We start from the raw sequence: 13,175 nt of genomic DNA, 5'->3' as shown, positions 1-13,175 counted from the left end.
ATTGCTCCATGCAAAAATGATGGAATTATCAGACTTAAAAAAAAAAAATTATCACCGCGCAAGCCTCGTGAAATAAATTATTTATCCAACGAATTGACGTAGAATGTGGTGATAGTTAAATTTTTACAGCAATTAAATTCCCCTTGTGGCCAGAATTTACATGATTCACTCAGACTTTACATGCTTTACTCAGACAATAAGTTGTCCATCCTTCATTCATTTTCAAACCGAGCCGATCGAAATCAAGAAGAAAATTTGATAGCTTTTTCTTTTGGGTCAGAAATACAGTCTACATTTTGAGTTCGCTTCCTGTTCTTCTTATCTCTGCAGAAATCTTTAACTCATCCAATTGGTAGAAAATGGATCCATTGGAGATGAACCAATATACCCAAAGAATATTACAATTTTATGATTTAAGTAATGTTGTCGTGTATTTCTACCCTTTAATGTGCAATATAATGTCTTCCTCAGTTTACTTTCATTTCTGAATTTGCTCGGCTGATCTGAATGTCAAATAATTTTCTCTTTTTAAACCGTGAATTTTTTTTGCAGCGTCTGCGTGCCCGTTCGAAAACTTGCCTAATCTGTTTTCCAGAGTTCTTTGTCTTCTCAAGGAAGAATGTTGTTCGATGTATGAAATAATTTTTCGAGAAGTTTCTACACGAAGACCAATTAATATTTTCTGATTTGAGAATTTGATTGTTGTCAGTACATCTTTGTCGTGATTAACCCACAAATTAAAAAAAAAGCTAAAATGAATAAAGAATGTTTAAGTAAAAAATCAAATGGAAAAAAAAAAGAAAAAAAAAAAAAAGCCAAAAAGACCTCAATGAGAAAATGAATCTACCTCCTGCTCCCCATGATGTCATAGAAGGTCAGCGGTGACCCGATATCTTGGTCACGTCATGGTGTTCATAATTTCTTTGCTCGTGTTGTAGTTAACCAACCACAAATATTGGTGGGAAAAGCTTAGGTGAAGAGAAATGAAGCTTCATATGGCTGAATTAATGAAATTTTAGGGAAATCACTAGAGGGACATCAAAGAAGAAGTGTTTTCAAAAATACTTGATGTATGTGTCAGCTTCTTGTTGTGACTACAGAAATTTACACCTTAGAAGGGCATTGAAACCATCCTTTCGAAGATTTGATTTTCTTGGATCCATGTCCAATAGATTAAATTTCACTGTCTCATCAATTTTTTTTTTATAAGTGAGAACGGAGAGCTTAGTTCAAAAGCAGTGTAAATATTACGAATGAGTGTTGAATGGATCGCTGATAATGAATGAATAAAGAATGTGTCTGTTGTGAGTAGACGGTTTCGAGTTACATGACTTCCTTTCCACAAAGACCTATTGACGTTATCTGAAGCCTCCATGCGTGCTTCAGATCCTCGCAAAATGGCTGGCCTTTCGAGTGATCTGTAAGATCTGGCTTTATCATAGCTTCCCTTCCAAGTTGAGTAAACACTCATCAACATGCAGACGAACTTAATTTGGAGTGTTGTTCTTTTTCTTTTGTTGCAAGGGACGAGGATTCCAGCGCGTGAGTACATTCAGCATAGAACACAGTGCCTGGTTTTGTTTATTATCATTAACAGTGATCGTTGCGTGATCATAAAAGTATTATGACTTGTTGTCCCTTTTTCGCGTCGAACGATTTGATGGTTTCATCGCGATTATTGGAAGAAAATCCATTGGTTTACTGAACACGTAGCAATGAAATCGTTTGATCACATCTGATACCTAATATTACACGAAATAATTTCTGCGGTTTAATGTCATGAAATCTCAAGGAAAAATTGTTCGATCTGAGACCACTTCCTGTAGCTTAATTCACAGTTTTCAAACATACCCTTTCCTTGTCTTTGAAACGCTTATATTGTTTTTTATTTTTATTTTACATTAGCCCAGTGGATCTTGAACGCTCTTGCCTTTAAACAGTTGCTTTCTTTTCACAAAGCTCCTTTCATCTGACTCTGAGGGAGTTGAAACAACGAAGCGGGGAAATTGTAATATTTTATAAAGCACGGAAAGAATAGCAGTTGTTCGTCTCCACTTCAAAGCAGCATTCACGTTCTTGAACTAAACTAAGGACTTTCCTGTAAATCTGTTTCTATACTCAGTGACAACATGACATGTTGCGAAATGGTCACGCATTTTCTAACAGCTTTGACTTTCGTTAACGGGATGTCACGCAATTGTTACGCGACATCCCAGAAAAGAGCACTTTGACTCGGCTTACTGCTTAGACGCTCACAATAAACAAAAATCAATTGACAAACGTTCTAGTTAAGAACATTTCAATCCAAAATCGTAAACTAGACCTGTCGGAAATCGAATGCAAGGGGAAAAGACGAACAATTAAGTATTGAATCATATTTAGCACAAGATATTAGAGAAGGGGGCATTTTCGTCCGCTGTTCCAAGTAAATTGCGATTTGGATAGTTAATTTTTGTAAAGGGGTGGAAGACTGGAAAACCTGGGGAAAAGTACGCGAAATATTCGGAAAAACAAGAATAAATAAAGGATCAACTGTGACGGCTTTGATAGTATTTTTTTTTTCTGGCGAGCGAGTGCTCAGGATTCCGATCAGGTTTTGATGTCATCACGGTGGATCGTTATGATCGAGACATACCTCGAGGTGCTTTTGCATGAAAAAGTATGCTTCTTTGCGAATTCTTCCGCCTCTAAGCTCCAGGCTTTCCTCGACCTTACCAAACTAATGCTCTCCAGTGATACACTGGCGATGCAAACCATATAACGTTCTCTTTTTCCTTCAAATTTCCACAGAGGACCCGAACTGTAAAATTGACTTGGCTTTTGTGGCAGATGCCTCAGGAAGTGTTGGTGACGACTGGGGCACTCTGCTCAAATTCGTTGTCGATGTGTCAAAGAACATCAACGTCGGTCCTGAAGGCTCCCACATTGCTTTGGTCAAATTTGGAGACCAAGGTGAAAAAGTTCTCGATTTTGAAGAGTTTGATCCTGCAACTTTCAAAGAAGATAACGTCTTTGGAAAGATTACGTCGATAGGAAAGCCGCCCTCTGGCGCACCTAGGTTCATCAACAGAGGACTTCGTGAAGTTAATGAACAAGTCTTCCAGGAAGAATTTGGAATGAGGCCGGATGTTAAAAAGGTAGGTTGCTGCGAACTTTTATTAGGTTTTTTGTCACGGCAATAGCCAGGAACTGTGAAGAATTCAAATATAATCCCCTAAGCTAGAATGTTCGTATTTGAATTTGTTATTTGAATATTTTGAAGACTTTTCATGTGATAGATAGTAAAGGGGGGAGGGGAGGGGTAGGAGGGTCTTTGGTGCCCCATCCTAAACATGTTATGGAGATGCAGAGTGCACTGAGCTCTGGGTCGAGTCTGGGTCGAGAGGTCCTGGTTCGAGACCTGGCTGTGTCATTGTGCTGTGTTCTTGGGCAAGTCACTTTAATCTCACAGTGCCTCTCTCTACCTAGGATTATAAATGGGTACCGGCGAATTGTCAGGGAAGCCTGATGAATGCTGGGAGGTTACCTTGTGATGTATCCCACCCAGGGGAGGGGACAGGGGGTTAGTTATACTCCTGGTCGCTTCATGCTAAGGAAACTGGGATATGCTCTGGCTGGATGGGCCAGTTGGCTCGAGTTCAGAAAGTCGCTTTTTAAAATCGGCCAAACATGGAAATACAACTGTATGTATCTTGCCTCTTCAGGTGGTACTTCTCATCACAAACGGAAAACAAACCGCAATAACTTCGCCGGATGAGGCTGGTCCCATTGACGCCTCAACAGAGTTAAAGGACAGGGGCGTCTACGTCATTGTATTGGGTATTGGCCAAGTCGATGTTATAGAGCCGTGGAATTATGCTTCAAACGCCCAAGAAGTACTTCAAGTGGACGATTTCTCTCAGCTAGATTCCAAAGTGAAGGAAGTCAGTGAAACTCTTTGCCCTTGTAAGTTTTGATATTCCCTTAGGAATCTAAAATCAGGCTGATGTCATGGAACGATCTTATTATTTGGAAGCCTGGCGTGAAATCACCCTAACATCAGTATGCACATTCTTGATACTGTTTTTCTTACATTTCCTAAGGTGATGATAAGGTGATCCTATCTTTTACTCTTGTGAACTTAATGTGTGACTAGGGGTGTCATTTGAGGAGAAATTAGATGCTGGTCAGTCTTAGTAATCAAAGAGTAAAGGTGACTGTTCGTAGAGAGGAATGCAATAAGTCAAGTAAATCTAAGTTAGGCCACGTTAGACCAGACACAGTCGATTTCAGAATTTTATCTTTATCATGAACAAACAGTGTCAACGACTTCGCTGCCGACAACGACTCCTCTGGTGACTCCTGTCCCTCCTTTCCCTCAGCCACAACAGATTCTTCCACCACGACGAGTAAGTGATCTCGAGTTGTTGGGAAATTCAGATAAAGTATGAATTTCGCTACTGGTGTTTTTTTTTTTGTTTTTTTTGAGGGAGTGTGATTTCAGACCAAATTACACTCCAATCAGTTCAATTACCATTGTGAATGCTCCGAGACATTCTTATCTCGAAGTTTTCATGATAAATGTTTTAACAATTTTCGAAATGATTTCCTTTTTGTAGGTTGGCCCGCCCGGTGATCCAGGAGAAAAAGGAGACAAGGTGTGTGTCTTTGTCATATAGAATCTTCTCGGTCACGGTCGCCTCTTTAAAAGATTTGCAACGCATTCTTTTTTTTCTTGAGATTCAGAAGCAAATTTTTTTGATCACCGATGGACGCGAAGGGGGAGAGGGCGAGTAGGGGGGGATGGTGGGGGTCCTACACCAACTACATGCCAGGATTTTTATCACTCATAATTTTCATAGCATTCGACCAGACGAAGACAGGTGAGGTGAAACTATTTTTTATATATCCAGCCTTATATTGTTGAAAATCTAGGATAATGCAAAACTGCATTAATTCCGGCCCTCAATTGAAATCTTTTTTAGTCATAAATTCCCTATTTGTTGGTTCTAAACCATCTTTTATATTTGTTTTTTCAGGGAGATCAGGGTCCGCCCGGGCCCTCCGGACCTCAAGGCTTTCGAGGTTCTCAGGTGAGAATCAACTGGCTCGTGGTGTTACGGTATAATCTAACCAACAGAAAAACTCTACAATACCACGAACTCATCTACTTTATTAAACAGCGAGTAATGTTCTTAACAAGGAGTAGCCCCCCTAAAAACAGTAAAATACGTTAATCAACTTAATTAAGTCCACGACAGTCTATATCCTAGCTCAACACTGACACAATCTCACTGCTGTCTCCAAAGTTCCTTGAAATGAGCTATTATCCACAGTAACTCTCTCTCGGTACAGCTTTAAAAACAGTCGTCGCTCCGGCAACAACAACTCAAGTCTCTACGTATATATATTCGCAAGGTGTTCTGGAACATTCCATAAGCTTACATAAGAACTGTTTTAGAAGTATTACATAATAAAATGCGTGACTTGATGAAATGTTCTGGAAAGTTCTATGTTGTGCAAGTCAGCATGACTCAACAGTCTGGAGATTTCTAAAAGCTTTTATTTACAACAATTACTCATAACAGGGGTCATCATTTTTTAACTGTCCCTCATCTATATCTAGTTATTACGGGCGGTAAAATGGTTAGCTAAGGGTATTTTTAGGCGTAAACTCCATTGTTAGTGGTCCATATGCCGATACGAAACAAATGCGAAACGTTTCAACTTGCACTATTCCAATCTATCTCGGTATTCAAGATTTACGCTCAGTTACAAATAAATGTTTTCTTAGAAAAGAAAACTACGAATGGATGAATGATTCGAGCAGGTCAACTGCAAGTAAAGCAATGGCAGAAAAGAGGCCTGAAAAGATAATGGCGTTGACGAGAAGTCAGGATTCTTCTCTGCGATCTCTTTTATTGCAGCTCACGCGAAAAGATAAATTGTTTATTTATTTTTCTATTTTCCGGTGGGTTTTTCATTCTGGAGAAAAAAACTGACCCCAAATTCATTAATTCTTGTTACCATTAATTAGTGTTTCTGTTTCTCTAGGGAATATCCGGACCGCAAGGACCTGAGGGGCCTCCTGGATCTCAAGGCCCTCCCGGTCCTCCTGGCCTTCCAGGGCCGATTATTAACAATATCACGAACGGTGGACCCGTAGAGCAACTACCACCAATATTTATAGTTAAGTAACTAATCAAATGCCTTCTTTACCTTTCAGTCACGTCTGTTGTTGTGTAACCTCCGTAATCGTGGCCTCTGTTTGGTCTTGAGAAGATAAATTCCTTATCTACACGCAACCACGTATTAATTTGTTTAGTGTATGAACACTGTAGGCCTTTACTGACAAGAAAATGCGATTTTGGATTGAGAATGGTGAACGCTTTGCCATTCATTATGCAGAAGGGCAGAGTGTCAGCAGATGACTGGTTATATCAAAGACACGTAAAAAGTCATCGCGAATTGTACGCGTGTGCAGTTACGGCTCTTCTCAGAGCTGTTAATCCTTGTGAAACACCACAATTTGTACAATGAAAACAGTTTAAATTTCCCTCAAGAGCGAGGGCAATAGGCTTATTTGTGTGTTACAGAAGAGATCCAAGGACACTTCGTTTCCGGTGAAATCTTTTCACAGTTTGGTGAGGTCATTCCACAAAAAAGCTGGGTCTCGATTTTGGCATCTGATCCTACCAAAAACTTTCCTCATGGATGGAGTCCATTTCTCTACGTTTGTTCCAGGCTTGTGACAAATCAAACTGTTCAAACGCCTCGCTCAATTTCATTCAAGCCTTTAGATCAATGTCACCCTAATTAATTGTTATTTTATTGAAATGGAATTTTGTGACCTTGTTCTGTTATCTTGTAGGGCAGCAAAGGACCAAGTGTTGGGTATAGGGAAGTTAGAGGGAACCGTGGTGACCCGGTATGTCTAATGTCACAAATCGTCGCTGTTATTTTGAGTTTTCTTGCGGTTCAGAGTATTTGTAACCGAATAGTCCATTTTACAGTTGTGTGCTTGGTTGCCAAGCCTTTGAACAGGAATGAGGCTAAGGGTGACCTTGTTATGATACAAACCTTTCTGCTTTTCAAATGCAAATTACTTTGTTATCATGCTAACTAGATACTGGTCTCTATCACAACAAGGTCACCTTCAGCCTCACTCCAATTCAAAGGCTTGGCAACTAAGTAAGTACACAACTGTAAAATGGCCTATTGGATAAAACTGAGTTGGTGGCCAATCAAAACAGAGGAGAATATTGCAAGAGGCCATTGAGATCTCCAAGACATGAGAAAGACTTTAAGCGCGGGAAAGCGCGGAAGTCATAGTTGCGAGTGGTTTTAGTTTTGCATTAGATTGGTTGAGATGGTGGCACGATCCTTACTGACCAATCATAGAGCGAAGCAATGTAAAACCAATTTAATGCCCCATTACTTTCGATACTCATTTTGAAATTGCACCAAAAGTTACGCTCTGCCATGCTTTTAGAAATGACTAAGTAGCCTCGTAACGTAGTTTATCTGATTTTTAAATATTTACTTGTTTCTTTCTGTTAACAATTTTATAAATTATATAATTTTTAGGGTGAGGCTGGCTCAGTGGGCGTTCCTGGAAGGAGAGGGGTTGATGTATGTGCAAGCTTTTTAGCTTCTTTATCTGATTTTTAAGTTCATGTTTGTGCATTTAATTCAAAATGTGAACATTATTATAGTCTCCTTTGGTAGCAGCAATTTTATCTCGATGCATTCTTTTGTTGTTTAAGAGAAACTACCAAAAAAATAAAAGCCTGTGAGGGAGACTAACATACGCCTGGCAAAATAAATAAAAAAATTATTTAGTTTTACTTAGCAGATTAGATTTTTTGTTCAGATTTATCATCTGAAGATCTCTTTTAGGGGGAACACGGAAAACCGGGGCCACCGGGCTTAGATGGAAGCCCAGGCACACCGGTAGGTATATCTGTTATTCGCCTAAAAAACAAATAAGTAAACTAGTAAGTTAGTCAAACGGTCCATCAGTCAGTCAGCCGGTTGGTCAATCATTAATCAATTAATGAATGAACAGAGCTGGCCGCGTTGTTATATCCACATAGAGTCTAATTGATAATCAGTGACATAAATTAATATATATTTTATCTTTATCACCCGTAGGGACCACCTGGACTTAACGGTCCCCCTGGTCAAAGAGGACGCCATGGAGAAGACGTATGGTCCTTTATTCGTTTTGGTTATTTTCTAACCTTTTTGCTCCCTACTTCCTAATCTAGAGGAATTCTCGTTAGTGCTCTTGGCCTCAACGGTAACTGAAATTGAAGTTTATCCTCTTCTTTTAAGGGAAGTCCAGGTCGCCCTGGGGATGTTGGAGAGCCAGGTCCGTCAGGCGCATCGGTGAGTTATTCTTTGTCACGTGTGACTGTAATTCTAACTTTGGGGTTAAATGATGCGCACGATAACAAGACAACTGATATCGAGGTAATAGCGTGCTCACCGATGTCACCATTGAGGAAAGGTAAACCTGATGGCTGGAACTCCGGATTTCACAGGGTTTACACTAGGTTTTTCTGTTTTTCTTGGGATTTACTTTGCTGTAAGAGCCGAAAGAGGAAAAGGTAACACTGTGAGGGTTTAAATAAACAGGTGAAGGTTTGCGCATACGGAGGGTTTGTTGTTTTGCAATCTCCTTTCCTTTTTTTTGCTGTTATAGGGCCTTGGTTCTTTATTATCGCGCCTTTTTGGTTTTTCTGTCTAACCAAACCAATCTAATTTTGTGGAAATGCGAAACGCTGCGCGGTGGCCAAAACGCGCAGTTTTTGTCTTCATAGTATTTTAGTGCTCATTTATTTTTCCATGTAAGAATTTTTTGGCTGAGCATCAGTCATGGTGACTGGTCTTGAAAAGTTTACTTTTTTTCTTTAGGGTCCTCGTGGAGCGTCTGGTCTGCCAGGATTGCAAGGTGTCAAGGGAGATAGGGTATGCAGTTGTGTTGTGTTGTAAAAAAGCGTTCGTCAACACATCGTGATTAAACATTATCAACATGTTCAAGGAAAAACGGCCAAAATAATTACACCTCCTGTTTTCCCCCTTATTTAATACTTAAGTTTTTTGGGAGAAATGGTAGACATTAGCATATTGCAATCTTGATGTGATAAAGTGTTCCTCACTGGTTATCGCTAGTTTCTCCGACATTGGTCTCCTAAAATATTATATCAAGTCGAACAACTCTTAACCATGAAACTCTTTCTCGACTGATAGAGCTGTTGAAATCAGAGCTTACCCAGGCTTCTTCGAGCGAGTGGTATCGTAAGCAGTGCTTTTCCTTTTGGTAGTCCATTCTAAGTACCAACCCCAACCCCCACCCTGCTTTCCCTCCCTAAAAGTTTGCTAAGACCGCTGTGTAACCTCGGGTTAAGAGAGGCTCTGTGAGGGTAGAGGGTGTACTCGATAGCCTCACAAATGAACCAGTTAGGGCAAGAACCTTGACATTTCATTGCGGAATTCTGCGCTCTAAACTCAAAGCTATTGTGTCTTTCGTGATTGTGTGTACGATGAAAATCAAGGTTTATCTTTAATAAAAAGAAAATAAAGACTAAATTGAGGTGACAACTCTTAGGGAGAACAAGGACCTGCAGGAGAACCAGGAGGCCAAGGAAGGCAGGGTGCACAGGTATGATAATGTTTCAACAGTGTGCGTGGATGAGCTACTTCCGCTGGCAACTAAACGAAGGTATTTGTGCTGTCGCCGCATTCCAGCTAGCTATTTGTCCTGCGTTCTTTGTTGCGATTGTGGTCCATTCTTATCTATTGTTTTCGCATTCTTTTCGCTAACCGCAATTCACATTATGTCAGATTTTCCTGCATAATTTTGCTTTCTCTTGGACAATTTGTAGAAGTCGACCGTTGATTTCGTCTTTCGTGTTTTAAGCTTCTCAAGTTCGACACCGCTGACGCTTCAATTCCGACTACTTTTAGTCCTTCGTGTTATATGTTGCAGAGCGTTTGCAAGTGTCTTTTCCATGTTGTCAGTCCTTGCATCGTTGTCTTTTATTTCCAAATGTACTCCGTGTCAACTTGTTAATTCTTGTGGTTTTTCTAGCAAAGAAAACCGCAACACTTTGCTTAACTTGTAACTGAATTAATTAACTTGTTTGACATATTGAACAATTTATAATCACAACAATGTGCGATTGTCAACTCATCTCCTTTGTCGGAAGAATGCATCAGTTACGGCAGATGTACCTCTTGCGTTTAAAAATACACTTAGTCTTTTTCTGCGTTTTACGCAGTATATTATAAATGGACATAGCTGTGCCATTGTGTATATTCTTTCCTTGAATTTCTTCGCTCTGTGTTTTTTAGGGAGACACAGGCAAACCAGGAAGTTCTGGTCGTGATGGAAGATCCGTAAGTTATATACAGGCCGTATTATGTAGAAAACGTGTTCCCTCTTACATGTGATGTCAAGTTTACGTTTCTCTAAATTCATTGGGTGTCTTTGTGTCCAGGGTATGCAAGGTCCACAAGGAAGGCCTGGCATCCCAGGAGCAGTGGGCCGACAGGTAAGCCAAATAAAATTAGGGAAAAATGGAAGATTCGGCTGTGTAAACGAAATAAATTATTATTTACTCATGCTACAGTTTAGACAATCAATGGACCTGCAGTTATCTTTACTGTACATGTTTGTTTGTTGTAATGTAGGTAAATAATTTTGATATCCAGTCTGTTATATTTCTCATGCAGCCTATTATCTTTCTTTTTGAAGTTGCTGATTTTTTGCCTATACCATAAAGTTCCCATTCAAGCTTGATGCGTGTTTGTTTGTTTTTTTTTATCATAGGGCAAAGTCGGTTCTCGTGGGAAGTCTGGTCGAGAGGGTTCTCCGGTATGAAATAAATGAAAATAATGATGAAATAATTTTCTAGCTGTTTGTCCTTTGTGTTTGTTTGCTTGTTATTAAAGAGTAGACAATCGAGGCTGAACGTCAGGGTAAAGCAGGAGGGAATCATCAACAGTTGTGTTGTGTAGGCTTTTTAGCTGGCAGTTTTATTTGCGCTTTGAAGCGTCAGGCGAGGGAAAACAAAAACTGTGAAAACGAACGGCGAAGCCGCGGAGGCTTGGGACGAAAGATAGCGATATATATCCTACAACTTCGCCGGTCCTAACGTAAAGGCGCACACAGCGCTATGCAGCTATGGAGGCTAGTACGGTGTCGTGTTGCTAAAAAAGGGTTTTTATGATGAATGTTAAATTAATGTTCAAAGAAGTTGGCTTTAGGCTTTTAGTTAAGGCCAGTTAAAATGTTCTTAGCTTATACATGTGGAACTAACTCCAAATGAATGTTTATATATTTCCTTATTTACTGATGATTAAAGCTTTCTGCCTTGATCGCGACCAAGAAATTTCAGCTTGAAACGAGGGGAAGAGGGCCAATTAAGATGGAAGAAAAGATAATGTATTTACCTCCATTTAGGAGTAAAGTGTAAACGTGCTTTTATTGCTGCAGGGCGCACCTGGGGAGATGGGTGAACCAGGCTTAGGAGGGGTTCCCGGGCCTAAAGGGAATAATGGACCCCAGGGGCGTCCAGGATCTAGAGGTACCAACGGAGAGCCTGGTCCAGAGGGAGAGGAAGGACGAGTCGGAGATCCAGGGAACCCCGGCCTCCCAGGTGAGGAGGGAGAACCTGGGCCCAAGGGTAACATGGTAGGTGATTCGTTAGTAAGGCCCTGTTCTTAAGGACGAATTTAACTCTAGATTTTCTTATAAGAATCTTATATTTTGTGTGAAGTATTTTGGAGCGAAGGAATCGTGAAAACTGTAGAACGGATCTAGAAATTTTTGAAGCAGTGGTGGGGGGGAGGGGGAGTTTGAACACAGAAATCGTTCAACCAAAGCCCCTATCTTGATAAATCCCTCCTTTACATGAAACACGTTATTTTATCAATCTAAACTTTCACAGTGCACGTGAACCTTACTCGTGAAGAATGCTTTAAGTTGAACAGATGCGATTATATAGAAAAATAGATGTTTAGATCAAGAAAAATGAAGAGAAAATTGTCAGCTATATGCAATCCTGTCCGAAATTGTCCTGAAGAGGTGACACACTGTTTGCCAATTTGTGTGTTGGTATAAAGTTCTTGTGTAGTTTATTAGTTAGTAACAGTGATATTCTATCACACCTTTTGGAAGAGACCTGTTAAGCTTGTGTGCTTAACTGAGGGTTACCAAAAGGGCCTAACAATCTCTACCCCTTTTTTCTAGGGCTCAATGGGCCTAATGGGGCCTCAAGGGACACAAGGCTCTCCAGGAATAGATGTAAGTAAAATACTTTTGTAAAATCTTCAAGTTGCTCAGAAATCAGAACGTTAATTTGGTGACATCTGCGTGCTGCTTAGATTCATGGATAAACAATGTTCTTTTCCCTCCAAATTTCTCAACGCGCCAGCAGCAATCGATAAAAAGAAGATCAAATGAAGTTTATTTCCACTCAACGATCCAAAATAGGTGTACTTGCTATTAGAAAAAATTGGGGAGAAAGAGAAGGTTGTGTGTTCAAGATGCAAAATTCCCTTGACGGAAGTTTTACGTCTAATGAGGAGAAGAGATCAAGTTAGTTACTTGAGCATTGCTGTATTTTACCGTCTAAAAGATTTGATATCTACTTTCCTTTTATTCAAGGGTATTCCTGGGCAGCCAGGGCATGATGGTGAGCCTGGGGACAGGGTAAGTATCTATCGCACTTGCATTTTTAAGCATCAATATTGCTATGATTGTGCAATTTCCAATTGAATGTCGAATTTTATCCAGAATTGCATTGGTTTTGATTTACGTGGCTCGATGATCGACTAAAAAATGCGAGCCGCTCCAACAACCAATCAGATGCAAAATTGTAACCAATTACTATGTAGTCACTCATTTTCTCTGGCGCCAAACGCTGTTCACATACTTTTTACTTGGATTTAATTCTTAGTGATTCCTTGTGATATTTTTCTATGGTTCAGATTGGCCGTTGCGATAACCTTGGCCTTAATCTTGAGCAGGCAATCAAAACGCACTCTGTAAATGACGGGGTCTTCCATCATTTTATTGTCGTGTTTCCAATCAGGGTAAATCTGGATTTCCTGGCTTAAGAGGAGCAACTGGATCAAAAGGTGATCAGGTGGGAATTTGCGTGAATATGTATTTTCATTTTGCTAAT

At 40.0% G+C, this 13,175-nt stretch overlaps 1 protein-coding gene across 3 annotated transcripts in view; it reads left to right on the top strand.

Moving 5' to 3' along the window:
* The first annotated feature begins 1,354 nt into the window (after positions 1–1,354).
* LOC131799175 (collagen alpha-2(I) chain-like) overlaps positions 1,355–13,175 on the top strand; it is a 35,259-nt gene continuing 23,438 nt past the window's right edge. For all 3 annotated transcript variants that reach the window (XR_010718920.1, XR_010718921.1, XM_059116871.2), the window contains exons 1-21: positions 1,355–1,542; positions 2,791–3,137; positions 3,705–3,945; positions 4,300–4,388; positions 4,599–4,637; positions 5,019–5,072; positions 6,034–6,168; positions 6,851–6,907; positions 7,567–7,611; positions 7,879–7,932; positions 8,134–8,187; positions 8,317–8,370; positions 8,899–8,952; positions 9,593–9,646; positions 10,339–10,383; positions 10,485–10,538; positions 10,817–10,861; positions 11,483–11,680; positions 12,239–12,292; positions 12,656–12,700; positions 13,083–13,136. Coding sequence is in view for 1 of the 3 variants with exons in the window: in XM_059116871.2 (XP_058972854.2) it covers positions 1,476–1,542; positions 2,791–3,137; positions 3,705–3,945; positions 4,300–4,388; positions 4,599–4,637; positions 5,019–5,072; positions 6,034–6,168; positions 6,851–6,907; positions 7,567–7,611; positions 7,879–7,932; positions 8,134–8,187; positions 8,317–8,370; positions 8,899–8,952; positions 9,593–9,646; positions 10,339–10,383; positions 10,485–10,538; positions 10,817–10,861; positions 11,483–11,680; positions 12,239–12,292; positions 12,656–12,700; positions 13,083–13,136 (1,839 nt within the window). In the remaining 2 variants the exon portion in view is untranslated. The remainder of the gene's footprint in view (positions 1,543–2,790; positions 3,138–3,704; positions 3,946–4,299; positions 4,389–4,598; positions 4,638–5,018; positions 5,073–6,033; positions 6,169–6,850; positions 6,908–7,566; positions 7,612–7,878; positions 7,933–8,133; positions 8,188–8,316; positions 8,371–8,898; positions 8,953–9,592; positions 9,647–10,338; positions 10,384–10,484; positions 10,539–10,816; positions 10,862–11,482; positions 11,681–12,238; positions 12,293–12,655; positions 12,701–13,082; positions 13,137–13,175) is intronic.

The sequence above is a fragment of the Pocillopora verrucosa genome, chromosome 10 (genome assembly GCF_036669915.1).
Source record: "Pocillopora verrucosa isolate sample1 chromosome 10, ASM3666991v2, whole genome shotgun sequence".
Lineage (NCBI taxonomy): Eukaryota > Metazoa > Cnidaria > Anthozoa > Scleractinia > Pocilloporidae > Pocillopora > Pocillopora verrucosa.
This window is presented reverse-complemented; position numbering and strand designations above follow the sequence as displayed.